At 40.2% G+C, this 18922-nt stretch overlaps 2 protein-coding genes and 1 pseudogene across 2 annotated transcripts; 1 reads left to right on the top strand and 2 right to left on the bottom strand.

Moving 5' to 3' along the window:
• Positions 1-1653: 1653 nt before the first annotated feature.
• On the top strand, positions 1654-3231 carry LOC136536705 (pterocarpan synthase 1-like; annotated as a pseudogene).
• A 4206-nt stretch (positions 3232-7437) lies between these two features.
• LOC136526023 (protein NEN1-like) lies at positions 7438-11829 on the bottom strand. The gene is made up of 6 exons (XM_066518819.1): positions 11310-11829; positions 10488-10645; positions 10255-10301; positions 9233-9296; positions 7975-8612; positions 7438-7871 (listed from the first exon to the last, which is right to left on the bottom strand). Exons 1-6 carry the CDS (start codon positions 11683-11685, stop codon positions 7637-7639), a joined length of 1518 nt encoding a protein of 505 aa, XP_066374916.1. The 5' UTR covers positions 11686-11829; the 3' UTR covers positions 7438-7636.
• A 735-nt stretch (positions 11830-12564) lies between these two features.
• LOC136526033 (ACT domain-containing protein DS12, chloroplastic-like) lies at positions 12565-17102 on the bottom strand. The gene is made up of 10 exons (XM_066518823.1): positions 16781-17102; positions 15047-15101; positions 14857-14976; positions 14604-14698; positions 14348-14432; positions 14205-14264; positions 13644-13696; positions 13228-13333; positions 13085-13153; positions 12565-12975 (listed from the first exon to the last, which is right to left on the bottom strand). The coding sequence occupies exons 1-10, from the start codon at positions 16915-16917 to the stop codon at positions 12913-12915; spliced, it is 843 nt and encodes a 280-aa protein (XP_066374920.1). The 5' UTR covers positions 16918-17102; the 3' UTR covers positions 12565-12912.
• Positions 17103-18922: the final 1820 nt, after the last annotated feature.

The following is an 18922-nucleotide window of genomic DNA, read 5'->3' as shown; positions in this document are numbered from 1 at the left end:
CGATGTGCTGGTTGGAACCAATGCGATTTCCACCGCCGGATCATAAAACAAAACGGCGGTGATAGTGATTTTCACCACCAGCGCTAACGAGCACTACGGCCTTCCATCTTTAAACCGGTGATGAAACTTCTTACCATCGTCGGTTTGTATGGGCATCGCGCATTGGCTGCATAACCAGCGGTGCTAAATGTTTTCACTGCCGGTTCGGCGTATGATACGGTGGTGAAGACCCTGCACTGTGTTCACCGCCGGATTACACAATGAATCGGTGGTGAAAACGTTCATCACAGCCAGTATGTCACCTTGTGTGGCCCCTTAGCCTATGAACTGGCGGTAAAACTCCCAGTGGTGATCCTTTCTGTAGTAGCAAATGGTGGCTTGGATTCCCAGCTGCCTCTAAAAATGTATTTCTAGAAGTTGATAGGTTTGTGAGACCCGATGGAGTGCCCTGTAAAGGTGGCTCTAAATTCATCCACATGTGTCCTAGAAGGGCTCCGTTGCTAAAAAAAATTAATTATGTAGTAGTGATGGTAGTACCTTTTACTTGATTGTGAGGGCTTCAAGCAGGATGGTGCAAACTATATCTTAGGTGCCATTTTAAAAACTAATACTTAGGTCACTAAAAAATTTAAAAACTTGATAACCCACATTACATTCATATATGTACTCATATGCAAAAAGTAGATACAAACTCAAACTAGAAAAGTTTATATGAAAATGATAATTTTAGGTGCATGTGCACTACACAAAATAAAATTCCTAGGTTTTGTCTTCTAGTGCAGATGTATATGAAATTTTTTATTTTCATATGAATTTTTCTAGTTTGAGTTTTCATCTTAACTTTTATACGAGTACATATATGGATGCAATATGAAAATAGCAAGTTTCAAAAAAATTTAAATGATCATACAAAGTGTGGCGAGGGACACGTACTATTATTACTACTACTACAATGAGCTGTCATGTCTAAATATTCTCCTATATATTTCTCATTTTATTTAAGGAAATTTAGTCTCGCACTCCTCACATCCCTTCTAACATAGTGCCAAATGTACGGCTGAATAAAATATCTAAAAATTTGGGGTTGCATTGGGTTAGGTGCTATCGGTAGGTTCAAGTGTTATTAAACAATACAATTATGAATCGGTTATCTGTGTGAATCCTGCAGACAAAAAGAATTCATTATTTTATTTCTCAAATTTTTGTTTGGTTTGTGGAATGGAATTGATTCATCACCACTTTATTATTCCTCATAAGTTAATAATTCGTATTAGTATAGGAAATGAAGTCATTTCACTAAAATTGAAAAATGGATTTATAATACATCAGCTCATATAGAATAGATTGATTCCACAAGCTAAACACTTGAAGTGTATCAGACTATGCAGACAAAGTATTGTATTGTCTGTGTGTGCTTTAATCATGGTGCATAGAGTGTGTCACGGGGCAAGCTAATATCAGATATGCTCTTGCCTAAATGATTTCGCTGCCTCTCCCACGCACTCCATCTCTCCAAGAGTACTCTATAAATACCACCTCCTGCCCCCTCTAATCTCACATCTCACAGCACACAAAGAAGAAAGATCACGAGCCCTACCCCTCTGGCCAGCGCCTCGCCATAGTTGGCCACCAATCATATCCCTTATTACTACAATGGCTACTCCTCTCACCTTGCTTTTTCTGTTCCTCTGCCCAGCAATAGTCCTGGCAATTGCTAGCCCCGCTGAAAAAACAGGTCTAGATCCATGCGTGTGTCCCCAAGAGAACCAGATTCGCCTGCATATGTACCTACACCTAGTTCCCTGACTGGCCAAACGTCTCAAACCCTAACGAAGTAGGTGCGATAGGCTTCATCCCAACCTATTGGGTTTGGCACCATGTATGTTCACGACTGGTTTCTAACCATAGGACCCAATCCGAATGAAACGATTGTTGCACGCGTACAAGGCTTCCATCTCCAGGCTGGTCAAACCGCCACTAGTTGGTACACTTCTCAGATTATAGTGTTTCAGGACGACAGCAGGTAATTAAGATGTATGCTTTCTTTAAATTACATGCAATGCTCAGACCAGTAATATATTGTTTGCAAATTGCAGCAATTTTTTTTTGGAGGACATTTATATATTCGGATGTCTACCGCTAGCCCACAATGTTCAGTTATAGAGAGATTGATGCATGATATATAGGACAGTCGTTCATGTACCACGAGGGGGGATTTTAATTTAGACATGTAGGATTGCTCTATAGTTCTTATAAGGTGAACTAAATCCTAAGGGATATCCTGTTCCGAAGCACGCCTTTATGATACTGCTTCCTCCGTCAGAAATGATAATCATATTTGACCAGAGAAAAAGTCAAACTTTATAAATATTGACCGACAATTAGTCAAGTTATCTACAAGGTTACAGCATAAAACTTGCATCAATAGATTTTTGTTCAAAGCGTCTCTAAGATGATATTGATTTTTTTAGCAATTGGCTCTATGTTATAAGATTAGCGGTCAAAACTCACTATGTTTAACTTCTCCTTTGGTCAAATATGATTATCATGCCTCAACGGAGGGAGTAGCTATAACTAGTATGTTGTGATTTGCAATGCTTATGATAGGTTCTCCAAAAGACACTAGTTTAACCACGTACTACTAACAATCCGTCCCAAATTATAAGTCATTTTAGCTTTTCTAATTATATAGCTTTCCTATGGACCTAGATATAGGTTATGTCTTGATACATATGTATTTTAAAAGCCAAGACAACCTATATATTGGAATGGATGGAATAACATCCAATTGATAAATCGATGAGGAATGGACCAGCCATTTGAAGCCCTTTTTTCAACAAAACGGTGTGTACAACATGTGCTAGAGGATGGTAAATAGGGGTGCTAATGGATGTCGAGAAACCTGAAATATTGGAATCTTTTTTTTCTTGGGGTGTTTCTATCCCTAGTACGCATCTTCGTTTTTATGTTCATACAGTTATTAATATAATTGTTATATGGCACTTGTATGCATGAAATAGTTTTGCAGGATCCACACTCGAAGTGTTAGGGATTACTCTCCCTCCCAGGCCCTCGGGTGGTCAGTGGTCCATTATGGGTGGCACCGGAACATTTACTAATGCACATGGTAATATCAAGTACAATGATGTCCAAAGTACCGAGAGCAGCATCACTGATGTCGTAAAAGAGCTTAATATTCATATATTCTACACTCCAGAAATATCAACATAGGTAAGTACAACTCGCTAAATAAAGCACAGTGTTATACCCATATTTCACTTCTAATAAGTGTCCTTAACCCTTTGCTAAAAACATTCCTTATTTTTTTTCATTTACATCTTGTAAACCGCTTCTAAACTTTTTGTTTAACCAATATAGTTAAGTAGAAGAACAATAAAAATAAGAGAATATTTGAGTTGTTGAGTACACATTTTTGTTTTACAATTGACCTCTACCAGCAACCAGCTACTCCAATAGTACTAGAATAGTACTAGTTTTCTAGTACTATTGGAGTAGCTGGTTGCTGGTAGAGGTCAATTGTAAAACAAAAATGTGTACTCAACAACTCAAAGGATGGCCTTTCCGTGCAGACAATAGTCTTTTGGTGTCTTCCGACATACAAAAATACATCATTAAATGTTTTGCAGATGAGATTTTGCAATACATCCTTGAAGACATAGGGCAAGATGTATTCTGCTTGCTAGTTGATGAGTCTAGAGATGTCTCTTGCAAGGAGCAAATGGCTGTGGTGCTGAGATATGTTGATAGGTGTGGAGTTCTGAAGGAGAGCTTTGTTGGGCTTGTTCATGTGAAGGATACAACTTCTGCAAACCTCAAGTCATCTATTGATTCTCTATTTGCTAGGTTCAAGCTGAGCATAAAGCAAGTGAGAGGCCAAGGATATGATGGTGCTAGCAATATGCGAGGTGAGTTCAATGGCTTAAAATCATTGATCATGAGAGAAAATAGTTGTGCATATTATGTCCATTGCTTTGCTCATCAACTTTAACTAGTGGTTGTAGCTGTTGCTAGAAAGCATACAGGCATTGCAGATTTTTTAGCAAGATTTCTACCTTGTTGAATGTGGTGGGTTGCATCTTCAAAGAGAAGGGACATGATTAGAGACATCAATCTCAAAGAAGTTAGTAAGGCCTTAGGTTGTGGTTTACTGAAACTGGGACAGGATTGAATCAATAACAATGTCTTTAAAGACCTGGAGATACTCGTTGGAGTTCTCACTATAAGGCCCTGTTCGGCTTACCCCAGAAACCGGCTTGTTCGCTTGTTTTTCAGCCGGAACAGTATTTTTCTCTCACAACAATTCAGCCAGAAACTGTGTTTTTCAGCCAGTTTCAGCCAAGTTTTAGCAAGCCGAATGGGGCCTAAATCTCTTAGAAGTCTAGTTAACTTGTTCCAAACAATTATCAAAGTGTTGGAATTTATGGAAAATGAGGACAAGGATGGAAAGGCAAGGGGTGTTTCTTGTGTACTTCTAGTCTTTTGAATTTGTCCTTTTATTTGCATCTCATGTTGAACATTTTGACTATCACAAATGTCTTGTCAAATGCATTGCAACGGAGAAAGATCAAGATATTGTGAATGTTGTTAATTGTGTGAGGTCTACTAAAAGCCATTTAGATAAGGTTAGAAGGGATGGATGGGAGCAAACACTTGGAGAAGTGTATGTATTTTGTGATGAACATGATATTTCCAAGCTAGAAATGGATGAGCCTTACATTGATCCAACTAGGCCAAGAAAAAAATCTGGAATTACCAGCAAGCATCATTTTCAAGTTGATTGTTTTTAATGAAGTCTTTGATTGGTGCTACACGAGCTTGATAGTCGCTTCAATGAGACTGCCTCTCAATTGCTAGTATGTTCAGCTGCTTTCAACCCAAGAGATTCATTCATGAGTTCAAACGTGGATAGTATGATAAGTCTAGCTAAGCTATACCCAAGTGACTTTGATTCCGTGCAATTGAGAGATCTGAATTATGAACTTTCCATTATATTGGTGTTGTGCGAAAGGATGAGAGATTTCTTAACATAAAACCATTGCTGAGCTTTCCAAATAAATGGTGGACACAAAGAAACATCTTACCTATCCTTTGGTTTATCGGCTATTGAAGCGAGTACTTGTATTGCCGTCGCCATAGCTACAGTGAGAGAGGGTCTTTTCAGGCATGAAGATAGTGAAAACATCTTTGCACAACCGTATAGGTGATCAGTACATGAGTAATAGTCTCATTTGTTATATGGAGAAAGAGAAAATGTTTAAAGTTACCAATGCTGCTGTAGTGGATCGTTTCAAGAAAATGAGAGATCGCAAATACTAGAGGTGATGCATTACTTTCATATTTTATCGTTTTTCAGTTCTGAACCCGTCTTTTCTCGACATATTTAGTCATCTAACTAGTACTTCTGTCATAGGTAATTGACTCATCGAGGATTTGGCTTAATATGTATTTTGTCATCAGACCATGTAAATTTTGGGTGTTTATCTGAATTAACTATTAATATCTCGGATCCAACATTTGGTAAGAATTTCTGCAATTCTACTGTTTATGTACCGTCACTCTTCTGAAATAATCATTATGCTTATGAAGTGTGCACTCGGGTCCTTGATGCTCTAGCTCTGCATGTAGTAGGTTACAAACTTAATTTAGGTGCAAACTAGTCATCTCACAATGCCATGTACTACACAGCTGTTCCAGTATTCCAGAGTATTTGAAATCGACCATACATGATTACTAAAGGACCATGGATAATAAACACAAACCGTGTATCTGTATATATATGCAATTTGTATGATTTGCCTTCATTTTTATTTTATATATACAGGTGCATGTGTGCAGCAGTTTATTGAAGTGCAACTGGTCAGGCCATATCAAAATAAATCTCCCGCTGGAGAGTTTGCTCTAAAGTAACCTGCTAAATTTATAATTTAAAGGACATTTTGTCCATGGAAGCTTTGCGATGTGCCCTAATGCTACTGTGTCGCCCGTGACTCTCCAATATCGAAGTATTCGGGGTTTTTTTCTTATCATGATGATGATGTGTCGGTGACCATGTAGTAGTGTTTCCGTTTCTATTTCTCATGTATGTGAAATAATACATGGGTTTATATATCATAGGACTATGAATCCTGGCTATATATATAGATCCATGCTCTGTTGTTTGTTGCTGTATATGTAAAATTGGATGAATTATGGTTGGAAAATTAGGCATTTGAAAGATTATGTTACGAATATAAATCATGATATGAAGCATGCTATTTCTCATAAACTAGCATATGTAGTGGGAAGTAGTACCGGAATGAATAGAATAAACCATTATAGAATAGTTAGGAAATTGTACCCTTAGGCTTTGTTTAGATGCATATGTATTTATCTCAATCCACATGGGTTGAAGTGGATTGGAGTGGAATTAAACTAAATTACATTCCATTCCACTCCAACACATGTGGATTGAAGTAGATACACATGCATCCAAACAAGGCCTTAAGTGGGACCGGTATCAAGGCCACCAGTGGCGCTGTTACTCAGGTCTAACCGAGCCTTGTTGATGTATTCAAACACAGCAGATGCGGTGTAGCAAATTCAACGCAAACTTGAAATCAAGAGATTAGTAACTGTCGGAAGGTTCCAAAGTTTGGACCAAAACATCTGACGTCTGTTGGAAGTTCCGACACAAACTATTGGAAGTTCTGACACCTATAGAAGGCTACGAAATCAGAGTACAATGAACTTCAATTTCAGATATGCTAATTACCCCACTTCCCAAGAGGTAGATGAAGGTGTAGAGGCACTTCCTTGTCCTTGGAGCACCACCAAATTATAGATCGAGACCAAACCCTAAGAATAAGCTTGAGGGAGAAAGAGACAACCAAATACAAGTAATGCAAAACCCTTTTTCTGTCAACATTACGTCGATCATTCACGTGCATGATTACTGATTATTCGCGTGCATGATTACTGAAGTATACCATTGATAATAAACACAAAACGTGTATGTATATATGTGTAAGCTGTAAGATTTGTCTTCATTTTTATTTTATATATACAGGTGCATGGTGCAGCATCTTATTGATTGAAGTGCAACTGGTCAGGCCAGATGAAAATCTCGCGCTCCAGAGTTTGCTCTGAAGTTACCTGTTAAAATTATAATCTAAAGGACATTTTGTCCATGGAAGCTTGCGATGTGCCCTAATGCTACTATGTCGCCAATTACTCTCCATTACTTAAGTATTACCGATTTTGTTTTATGATGATGATGTGTCAATGACAAAGATACGAAAATGTTCCCGGTAGAAACCAAGCTATGAAAATCCAGCAGAATAGTGCACATGATGTACAGTATAGGGAATGCGCAAATAAGAATATAGTAAGCACAAAGAGTAACAAATGGGCATTCTATTCACAAATGAATAGCACAGATTGTTAAAACCTTTTGCAACATTTGATTTAACGTCAATATCTGCTTGTGGTTGTGGCCAGATCTTACACGTATTCACAGCATAATCTACAAGCTACAGTTGGTTAAAGACATAAGGTGGCCTAAAGGCCCCTAAATCAGTGCAAGGGTTACTTTCTAGCACTAAAATTATAATTATAATTATAATAAATGAGCCTGGTGCTAATTCGAGTGTACAACCAGCCTCTTTGCAACCAGCCGAATGCCAGCATTTTGCTGGTAATCGTATAGCTCCGGTGAGAAGAATGCGTCCACCTTGCTCCCTTTAACAAACAGGGAGTCCAATTCTGTGGTGGCTACATTGCTGAAATCAAGTTTCTGGATGCTGCCACTAGGCTCTTTCTGGCATATATCAGTTGAGTAGGCCGTAGCATCGCTGTTTGCAATAGTAGGGATGCTGCACGGAAAGGCCATCCTTAGAGCTCAGGAAAACATCATGACCACACCAAGGTAGAAAATGGAAGAAAAGAATATTATTCAAAGAAAAGAGTAGAACTCACTTCAGGCGGACAGTCGGACGATTAACGTATCCATACTTCTTAATCAGGGGTCTCCATTCAGAACTGCTACCAGATTCCTGAGATAACTTCCTAGCAAGATCATCGCAGAATTCCAAAACTTTACTGAGACTCTCAGGGATCTCAACCACTATGCTCATCTTTGGCCGCCCTGCATTATCAAGAAACTTTGTACTGACACTAAACTGTACTTTCAAGCCTGCACAACAAAGCTGTAGTGGACCATCTCTGTGCTGGATAGATGACCTTCGGCCAAATTCGTGTAATGGAGCAACTGAGATTTCAATACATTCAATGGAAACATCATCTGGCTCAAGAAATCCAGAATAACCACTAGAACTTGCATCCATATGCGTGGTGGTATCTAGCTTCATCTCCTCAATGTGGGATACCAACTCAACAGATTCCCTGTTGGTAGAAGGATCACTTGTTCTTTGATTACCTTCCTCAGGCATCACACAGTCAACTGGAGAAACTATCCGTTGCCTTTTTGATGAATCCGGTGGAGAGTTTGCTTCAGGTTTTGGCAAATCAGGGGATGCAGTACCATTAGCTCGGCTCCTTGTTGTTGCACGTTCAACCAGATTCTCAACAGTGAGCACCTCTGGAAGACTTGCCTCCTGTCAGAATAACTTTGGGGTTTAGCTAATAGATTAACTTCAACATTTAACAAACAATTAACTCTACAAATATACGCAGCAACATGCTGATTCCATTTCTTTGTAGGGATATTATTTCTGCAGTAATTCAAGTTGTAAAATTGGACATGAGCTGTGGTAAATTCCTAGTTGAATTCAAATTACTTGTGGAAAACTCACAACTGCAAGAATCAGAACTGACGTACAAATTTCCATATGAAGCAGGAGTTTTCAAATTATTACCACAGCAGCAATATGGCTCACTCTTTGCAAGGGTACTGTTTCTATAGTAATTCAAGGTGGTATCAGTTATATAAATTTCTTGCAAATTATTTGTGGAAAACCAACAACTGCAACATCAGAACTGAGCTACAACATGTATGGTATCATAATAAAAATCTTTAACATAAGGCCTACATTCCAATAGCTAAACTTCAGTTATTGATTGAGGAACTGAGCTTTTCCCACTTCAGATGCCTCAATACATGGGAGGCCAGTAGGGGAGAAAATTTCATCAGTGCTTTAATGCAAAAAAAAAACACAGATTTATGTGGCTGGGACTGCCTAGTTGATGAAATTAGTCAGGCATGGGGAAAACATACCAGGAACAGAACTGTAGCACAGTATTTGAGAACTTCGAGGTTCATTCTAACATCATCAAGACTCCTGTAGGTAAATTACCAACAAATTTAGTGGGAGATCATCCAGTCTAGCTTTGTGCAGGCCAAAATAAAATCAAACAAGCAAGGGGAACCTCCACATGTAAGTTGTAACTAATATCCTATCAACAATCATTGGATTTGTTTTTGCAGAAATTGGAGTTTATTGAATAATATTTTTATTAGAAGACATTCATGTCAGGTAGGCAATTTTTCGAGTGAGATTTGACATGTTGGACCTGTTTGATCCCATGGGCAACAACTAGCAGCTAAAAAAAGCTCGTCCATCCAAACAGGAGGGCTAATGGGTGGGCTAATTTTTAGCCAAGCCCTTGGCTAGCTGTTAGTTCATTAGCGAAGTACAACTAGCTAACAAGGGCTAATAGTTCATTGCTAGGAATATGTGCACCTTTTAGCCTGGGATCCAAACATGCATGAGCTAATAGTTAGATGGCTAATTTTTAGCCCTTGCTAATAATTAGCCATAGCTGATCCAAACAGGTATCAGAGTTACATTGATCCACCATAGAATTATGGCATCTATTCAGCATGATCTATCTAAAGGAAAGAACCATCATAGACTGTATCATATTTTGGATAATAATCCATCCAGATGAGGGAATCCCCAAACCTAGAAGGGATGGCTTTGGACATCCTGGAACAGATGGATGCTTAATTAAAATTGTGAAGGGCAACATTCTCCAATCAAATTCATCGTATAGCTAGATCTACACTTATAGTTGGCGCATGTTGTGTTGTGTTACACAAGATACGCCAACTAAAATGGGTAACCAAATACAAGCTAAAAGGATTACAAGCCAATTTCAACAAACTGAAGTGATTCAAAGGGTGAATATTTGTTTTATAATAAAAAAGGGGAAAAGGTGTAAATGAAAAGTAGACATTGAAAGGAAGTGATTAAAATTGAGATGTACTGATATCACTAGGATTGGCATGATACCAACCTGTGTCTTTGCTTCCCTAGGCCAAAGTAATTTGCCAAGCTTGCCATCTGGAGGTAAACAGACAAGGGCAGAACATCAGATATCCCTTTCAATGTTAGAAGGAACAGACAAATTTCACTAGAGATTGCTGTTAGTTTTAACTATGATACAAATTGAACTATCATTATTAATCATCTCTGTCTAAAACACGCTTCTCTAAATTACAGGCTAACCCTGGGTCAACAGTTGTATACCTTCATATCCCCTGCTCTCCTTCCGAACCGCTGGGTAAGCAGAGGCAAGGTGTCAATCATCCCCTTGGGTTGAGGAGGTGACCGGCCAATCTCAGTGAATGCCTCTCTTATTCTTGCAGAATCAAACCTCACAATGTTGTGCCCTGCCCAGACCCGCCCTGTCAAGAGTTCAGAAGAGTTATTTCAGTGCAGCTTCTCCATGAAAAGATTAGGTTTGTACATAACAAGATACTGCTATCAGATAGATTATGCTCCAATGATTCCTTTCAAACTAATGACAAATGTGAACATGATTTCAATTCCAGGAACAGGAAGATCAATTATAAGTAAGTTATAGCATTCATTAGAACAAGGCCATTCCTTGACTTTCATCCATGTGGCTAGGATGAGAACAGTTTCATGCAACGAATGTGGCCATTTCTGTCCATGTGCAATTCGTATCCCTAATTAATTAATTAATCGATCCATGAACAATTGCAAGTGAAGATACGATGGAACGGAACAAAGGAGCTGTTGGAATATAAGTGAATTGCCCACCTCTCCCCATCAGCTTAAGCTTTTGGGTTGAGTTGGTTGGTGCATGTAGCTTAATATGGTATCAGAGCCAGAGGTCTCGAGTTTGAATCCTGGTTAGCGCAATTAAAATAAAATAATTGTTGCTCGCTCCTATTCCACGTCTGAGGCCTGAGGGAGCCTCCACGTGAGGGGGGTGAATATAAGTGAATTGCCCACCTCTCCCCATCAGCTTAAGCTTTTGGGTTGAGTTGGTTGGTGCATGCAGCTTAATAGGAGCGAGTCGCGGCGTGGGAAAAAGAAGCTCACCGTTGAGGAGGTTGTAGACGGCGTCGGCAACGTCGCGGAAGGGCGGCGCCCCGGACACGGCGTCCCTTGTGATGCCGTTGCAGCGCACGGAGGCTGCCGAGACCGCGGAGACCGGGTCGGCGGGGCGGACGAGCGTGGCGTAGGAGGCGACCTCGACGAGCCTGCGCGGGCAGACGAGGATGGCGCCGAACTCGAGCAGCGCGTAGCCCTGGCCCGCCCGCCGCGGCACCGAGGTCTCGACGTCGAAGAAGGCGATCTCGGGGCCCCCCTCGCCCGCCGGCAGGACGGTAGCTGGAGTATCACCCTCAGGAGCCGACGCTGGCGCCGGTGCGGTCGCTGCAGCAGGCTCGGTCGCAGACGCGGACGGGGAGGCCATCTTGTCAGCAGGTAGTTAGTTGAGGTGTCAGGTGTGCGTGTGGTGGGGCGAGGTGGCTGATATATAGGACGGAGGAGACGGTTGGGGCTCGCGTGGGGAGAGGGGCGGCGCGCAGAGGAGGCGTGACGGGAGCGGCGACGGGGAGGAGCGGGGCGGGTGTGGTGTGGTGGCGTGGCGTTGGGGGTTTTGGTTGGACGGGGAGGTGGAATTGGAATAGGAGTCAAGGAGTTAGTTATGGTAGCTTCCGGGCCAAGGAAGGTCCGCGTCCGACCGAGGAGAGCTATGCAATGCAAACTCCGTTGAGATGTAGCCGGTGGAGCTGGGCTTCCTTCCCCCTGCTGCAAGAAAGCAACAGGCGAGGAACAACAAGAGGATGACATGTGCGTGCAGCGTGTCGTAGCCTGGGTAGGCAGCCAGTGGCGTTGGGCCTGTCACTGCGAATTGATTTTTTAGACACGTAGTTTCATCAGTACTATTTAATAAGTTAGCATAGCAATATTTATAGAAAAAAAAAGGGGATGAAGCTCTTAGTTTTAAGGCTGTGTTTAGTTCGCGAAATGAAAATTTTTGGATGTCACATTGGATGTTTCGAGGTTGTGAAAGGGGTTTTTGGATACTAATAAAAAAAAACTAATTACATAACTCGCCTGGAAACTGCGAGACGAATTTATTAAACCTAATTAATCAATCATTAGCGCATGTTAGTTACTGTAGCACTTATGGCTAATCATGAACTAATTAGTCTTAAAACATTCGTCTCGCGATTTCCAACCAAACTGTGCAATTAGTTTTTTTCGTCTATATTTAATACTCCATGCATATGCCGCAAGATTCGATGTGATAGTTTGGGGTGAAAATTTTTAGGAACTAAACCAGGCCTAAGCTCAAGACTGTTGTTGGTAACTTCAACATTAGTCTGACAATAGAAGGGTATATGTTTGCATCCAGACACGGGATGATGGCCCCCCACAATGTTCCATCTTATTTATATTTACCACCAAACATGTATCCCAGGTAGCAAAATAACATGCTTAAGAATAGCAATCTCCTGCACTTGGCCCTGCCCTTTTTGGAACTAAAAATACTTCAAGTGGTGGTGCCATAACATCAAGTATACTTCCCCCATCTTAACAAATTATTGTACGTGTTTCAAATGCTTTGATGATGGTATCCAGCTCATGTGAATCCCATCTCATAAGAAAGTTGGGAGGCTTCATGATCATCTGGCTAGAAGCTAGCGTCCTCTGTTGTCGGCCGCCTCAAGAAATAGCGCAAGCTATTAGAAAGAACCTGAAGATATGAGATAAATCAGAATGTGGCAACAAAATGTGGTGCTGACATGAGTTCTATGAGAATCAGGCGTATAGGAAAACCCCAAGAACGGGCATTGAACGCCTACCTGTTTTAAAGCCTCCATCAGTGGTTTGCCCCTGTAGCTGACATGGAATTTTGCTTTAGCCAGTAGCCCCTACAAGAGTATAAAATGTAAGGAGATGAATATGGTTCCTTGCATGAACATACACTTTGTAAAACTGTTGTCACCTCAGTATCAAACTCTCCAGATTGGACATTGATGTTGATGTCTGAGATGATCTTAACAAGGTCAACAAGCAACCCTGGACGATCCGCTGTTTCCACCACAAGTAAGCTGAAATGGAACAATAAAGAAATTCAAAATCACTTTGATATTATAGACTAGAGTAGGAATTTTCGTATATCTAGCATTTATGTCCCTGAAACAATAGCAGTGGATCAAGCAAGGACAGCCCAGTAATATAAATATGTAACTAGTAGATGTAGGCAATGTGTTTTTTATTCAAAGGGCACATATAAGCTCTGTGGACATGTTCTTATGTTGCTTTTTGCTGGATGAAATCAAATCCTTTGGATTGATGACAAAAGAGCATAATTTTCCTTACATTTGAAGAATAATGCACAAGGTAAGAAAAACGGCATACCTTCTTTCAGGGCCATCATAGATATCTATGTGGGTTGCTATGTCCACATCAACCTACCAATGTACAAGTGAACAATGTTTATATTCAGTGAAGATTTTCATGTCTCCAGAACAGACACATAATTCTGACGCTGTACTTGGCGGCAAATTTGATCACTATTGTACCATGGGAAGATCGATCAAGTCTACAACAACAACAACAACAACAACAACAAAGCCTTTAAGTCCCAAACAAGTTGGGGTAGGCTAGAGTTGAAACCCAAATCGATCAAGTCTGTTCTACTATAAACGGATCCAGCGATAAGGCGATCCCAGAGACCCAGATACGAAAATTTGACGCAATTAAGTTTTGCAATGAAGCAGAGACAAAAAGGAAATAAACAGCTAACTTGGAGACACTAAAGAAATGTCTCTTTTGTACACCATTGTGTGCTAATTCTTTCTCGCGATAGATATAGACAAGTAAGATGGTTTCATGGATCTCCATAGAGAAGTGAGAAGTTTTCAGTTCATATCTTAAGCATTTAGAAGATGTAAGTTTATGACATAGTTTAGGTAATACCTCTTCTGTAGGGGCTTCTGGCCCAAAAGTTGCTCCCATAGCCAATTGACTGCTGGACTCCTGGCACCAAATTAACAACATTTTATTATTATTATCATTGTAAATTATAAAAGCAAAAGGAAAAACAAAGTTAAAGTAGTTACCGGATGATACACTATCATGTTGTTAATGATCGTCAGTCGAATTGCTTCTAATAACTCTGGATCATCAATTTTACGGCCAGTGGACCTGTAGAGCATTCCTGTCACTCATTCTAGGCAAGAACTGATAGATGCAGGAAAGTACAAAGAAGAAAGATGTCATATTCTGTTGTACAAGGAGACTAAACTTATATGAGAGATTCCCCATGTCAAGTTTTACATATCTGATGAAATATCATAGAAAAGAAGATTCACTTACGCTTTAGTTATAGAAAACTTGTTATGCTTGCCAGTAGAATCGAGACAGACACTAGCTTTAACGACATTTAGCCCCAAGTTCTTTAGGGCATTCATCTGCATGTGAAACAAAGCATATTTTGTCAGTTTATTTCTTGTAGATCTAATATATGGGAGATGTTAATAAGATCATATGGTCCGTTTGAAGAAAAGAAATAAAAAGATCATCTGGTCAATGGTGAGAATATACTGAGAATCTTATGTGAATAACATACCGTATCAAGGAGCTCGCCAAGACGATCGCCCAAGGTTATTTCTACAATAGTTGCATCCGGATCTGAGTCTTGATCTATTATAACTTTCGGGATAGGGACTATATCAGTGTTGCTCCAATCCTGCTAACCAAAGTATACGTAGTTGAACAAGCAAGTCCACCCAATGTTTTAGGTAACCTATGCTATGTACCTCAACTGCCGCAGCAGAAGTAGCCCTTGGAACCCTCACAGCTGGAGAGGACAATCTGGAAATAGGAAAAGATCAGTTACAAACACTCCAAACTAAAAAGAAGCAACATAGTGGAGTTCTATGCTATGACACTGTAAGACTGAACAACACAGTAGGTTAGTATTAACATCATTGCACTCTGAAGCAACTAGACTAGGAGCCTCCAAAGGAAAATTCATGCAGTATTTTCGAAATACTACAAACAAGTGTACTCTTACTTCAGCTTTTTAATATATGATAGACTAATAAATGAAACCCCAACTTTAGGTTGCATACCTAGTACCTGTTTAGTTCCCAAAATTTTGCAAAATTTTTCAAGATTCCCCGTCACATCGAATCTTTGGACGCATGCATGAAGCATTAAATATAAATAAAAAATAAAACTAATTACACAGTTTAGACGAAATTCACGAGACGAATCTTTTAAGCCTAATTAGACTATGATTGGATACTAATTGCCAAATAACAACGAAAGTGCTACAGTATCATTTCCCAAAAAAATTCGCCAACTAAACAAGGCCCTACTTGCCGCTGCAAATGGACTCAGCAAACTGTAGAATGTTTAAATTAGTACATAAGACCATGGAAACTGTCAAATTCATGATGCCAGACACAAACAAGATAATATGTTGTCAAATTCTTGACATAAAAATATTATATGGACAGAGTTCAAGGACATATAGCTAGAGTGTTTTGTTCTCAGACTAAGTTAATATATTTTTCCTGCAATTAACTAGAAAATTAAGATCTTAAACAAGCTTGGAAGAATGATGATGCGTAAGGAAATTTTTGGAAGCGGCTTCCAAGCCTCACTCAAACTGTGAAATGAAAAGCAGGCATGCATGTGTTGATACACATCGAACAGCTATAACAGATATCAGCCTCGTGACCACATTGGTGGTTTTGCCAATCAGCACCGCCACTTAGCCACAATATATCATCCATACATGACGCCAAGCTAAAGCTGCTTTGCAATCTTTAACTCCTTTTCGTTGAGCAAAGCAACAAGTAGTATAGTCTGCGGTCTGCGCTTCAAATAGAATAAAAAAATCCAAGAAACAAGCCATGCCATCATGATGTGAATGAAAGAGCATCATGTACTAAGATCATCTCCAAGCCCCACTCTTTAACAGCCTGTTCGCTTGGTCGTATTTGGCTTATCAGCCAATCAACAATATTTTTCTCTCACACCAAACTAGCCAGCGGTACTTTCAGCCGATGGCTTATAAGTCAAACAAACCCAAACGATCAGTGCGTAATTATCATTTGGAGAGATATTGCATAAAAATCGCTTTTGTATATCTTTTCAGTCTCCAACAGTTTTTTCTATATCTTGTTTGCACCCAGAGAGTCATTCCCATTTTCTATCTTTGGCTAGCGAGTAATCCGGAATAGAATATGGCTATATTAATTAAAGAAGCTGTTGGACGATATTTTTTTTAACAAAGTCTCCATTCCTAGCGATTAGAGAGGATATAAAGAGTCTCTTCAGTTCTCTAACAAATTCAAGAATGAAGCTAAACTGTACAGTCCCAACCGAACAAACGTATATTCTCTGCAAGTCAACTGCAACCTTTGAAACATCCTAGCATGGCAGAAAAAAAAATGCCAAACGAAGGCGCGGAGTTTAGTGCAGCGAAAAGGGGATGGCAAAAAACTGAATCTTGGCCAATGGCCAATCCCCTCAGCCCTCACCTCAAGTTGGCTGGCGCAAGAGGCCGCCAGCGACCAAGAACCGCAGCACGGCGGCCGCCGGGCGCCGTTGGAGACACGCCGGAGCACGTCCGGAGGGTGCCGTTGGCGGCGGCAACAGTCACGGCCATTTCAGCCATCTCTCCTCCAGGAAACGGGCGGATGGGATCCAGTCCGATCTAGCAACCCGAGTGGGAAGAAATAGGGGGCCGGTGGACGAGGAGGCAGTGCTACAAAGGCGAAGGCGAGGGCGATGGGATCATGACGATGATGCCAGCGGCTGTCGCGGCCGCTCTATCCATATCTCGTCGCGGCTGGCGGCAGTAGAGGGAGGGGGAAGATGGAGACGCGTGAGAGGGGGCCTAGCGCACGGCAGCGTGTCCTTTTCTGACAGAAATCTGGATTTTTTAGATTAAAAAAAATCTGGTGTTTTTAAGACAATTGGAATGGAAATACTACAAGATAATACAATAAAGTCCACACAAGTAGCAAAGTATCTGCACAATGATGTGACATCTACTTTCAACAAAATATAAGTATTTGTGACAAAATCGACATCAAACTAAAATCCAAGATGAAAAAAAAGTATTGCGCAACGTGGGAAAAAAACGATAAGAGTAACGGACAAAATACCTGTAACATCTAAAGAAGTAGCAACGTGAAGCCACCGTATACCACTGTTGAGAATGGACAAAACGGAGTTCTCTTTTTTTTTCATCTTACCAAACGCACACGTAAGGTTGGATAACGAGCTAGCTCGGCTCAGCTCGGCTCGTTCTGGCTCGTTAAGATAACGTTGTTATTCTAACGAGCTAGAAAGCCAGGCTCAGCTCGTTAAAAGCTCGAGCTGGCTCGTTAGGCTCGTGAGCCAGGTATAAAAAATACACAAAATATAATATTTGCATTTATCTAAAGTTTGAGAATAATAATAATATAAAAGAAATGTATCTAGATTAGTTACCAGTTAATTTATAGGGTCTAGACCCGTTACCAATTAATTATAAAGTGTAAGACATGAAGTAATATAAAAACTAATATAAGTTTTGATATTTTTTTCTTGAAAGCTTGCCTCATTTAGCTTGTGAGCTGGCTTGAGTTGGCTCGTTATAGCTAACGAGCTAAAATCGTTATCATAATGAGCCGAGTCGAGCCAGCCACGAGCCGAGCGAGCTAACGAGCTTCGAGTTTTTCGTTCAGCCTTACGCACACGTGCTTTAGTTGGCAATCTTTTAGTGTTACGATTTTGGTTCCGTTCGGCTTGTTGAAACTTGACTGAAACTAGCTGAAAAATACTGTTCTGGCTGAATTATTGTGAGAAAAAAATATTATTTCGGTTAAAAAAATAAACCGAACAAATCGGTTTCTTGATAAACTGAACGGAGCCTTTATGGAACTAGAATAGTGAATACATTTTTTAATCATGGTTGTTTATGATCTCTCCATGGTATGAATATGTCCAATTTTAACCACACGCTCTACTTTTATGAATGACTATAAAGACTTGGCTGACATATTTTGAGACCGATAAGGGCCTGTTCGCTTGAACTTATCAGCCGACTTATCAGCTACAATCTATAGTATTTTTCTCTCATAATAAACCAGCTTCAACCGATTTATCAGCCGGCTTTAATACCAGCCGAACAGGCCCTCAAGTTTTATCATTGGCATCTTGATTCCAGAGCCTCGCCTCATGAGTTAGTATATTATTTGTTTCAACAAAAACAACTATGATTTTTAAATAGTCATGCAAAGAACACTAATGAGGGGCATTAGGCCATTCCCAGGTTTTAGAGGTTTCAATCTCATTAATTGAATAAGATGCCACATAAGTAAATCTGTAAATGTAACAAACGACAAGAAATTTACGAAGAGAGAGAAAAGATGGGTTTGATCTTGACGACACCCGATGAAAAATGTTTCCAAGAGTGTGAAACATATTAAGATGGGTTTGATCTTGATGACACCAGGTGTCGGTGTTCATCAACTAGTGAAAATGTACTGCGTGCCCCTAATCCCGGATGGTGATGCAAAGAGACACGAGGTTTATACTGGTTCAGGCAATAGGTGCCCTACGTCCAGTCTGAGAGATCGATCTTGTATTTCTTGCACCGAGGTGCTTCTAGTAGGGGTTTACAAGCAGGACGA

This window comes from Miscanthus floridulus, chromosome 2 (assembly GCF_019320115.1).
Source record: "Miscanthus floridulus cultivar M001 chromosome 2, ASM1932011v1, whole genome shotgun sequence".
Taxonomy (NCBI): domain Eukaryota; kingdom Viridiplantae; phylum Streptophyta; class Magnoliopsida; order Poales; family Poaceae; genus Miscanthus; species Miscanthus floridulus.
The sequence above is the reverse complement of the archived record's forward strand: the minus strand, read 5'-3'. Positions and strand labels throughout refer to the sequence as shown.

Excerpts from the sequence above, each read along its gene's own strand:
- LOC136526033 (XM_066518823.1), bottom strand. The coding sequence starts at position 16,917 with ATGGCTGAAATGGCCGTGACTGTTGCCGCCGCCAACGGCACCCTCCGG. Across the intron at positions 14,433-14,603 it reads AAGTTTTCTATAACTAAAGC|GTCCACTGGCCGTAAAATTG; the intron begins GTAAGTGAATCT and ends AATGCTCTACAG. Across the intron at positions 13,697-14,204 it reads CAGAAGCCCCTACAGAAGAG|GTTGATGTGGACATAGCAAC; the intron begins GTATTACCTAAA and ends GTACATTGGTAG.
- LOC136526023 (XM_066518819.1), bottom strand. The coding sequence starts at position 11,685 with ATGGCCTCCCCGTCCGCGTCTGCGACCGAGCCTGCTGCAGCGACCGCA. Across the intron at positions 9,297-10,254 it reads CTAGGGAAGCAAAGACACAG|GAGTCTTGATGATGTTAGAA; the intron begins GTTGGTATCATG and ends ATTTACCTACAG. Across the intron at positions 7,872-7,974 it reads CGTCCGACTGTCCGCCTGAA|CATCCCTACTATTGCAAACA; the intron begins GTGAGTTCTACT and ends CTTTCCGTGCAG.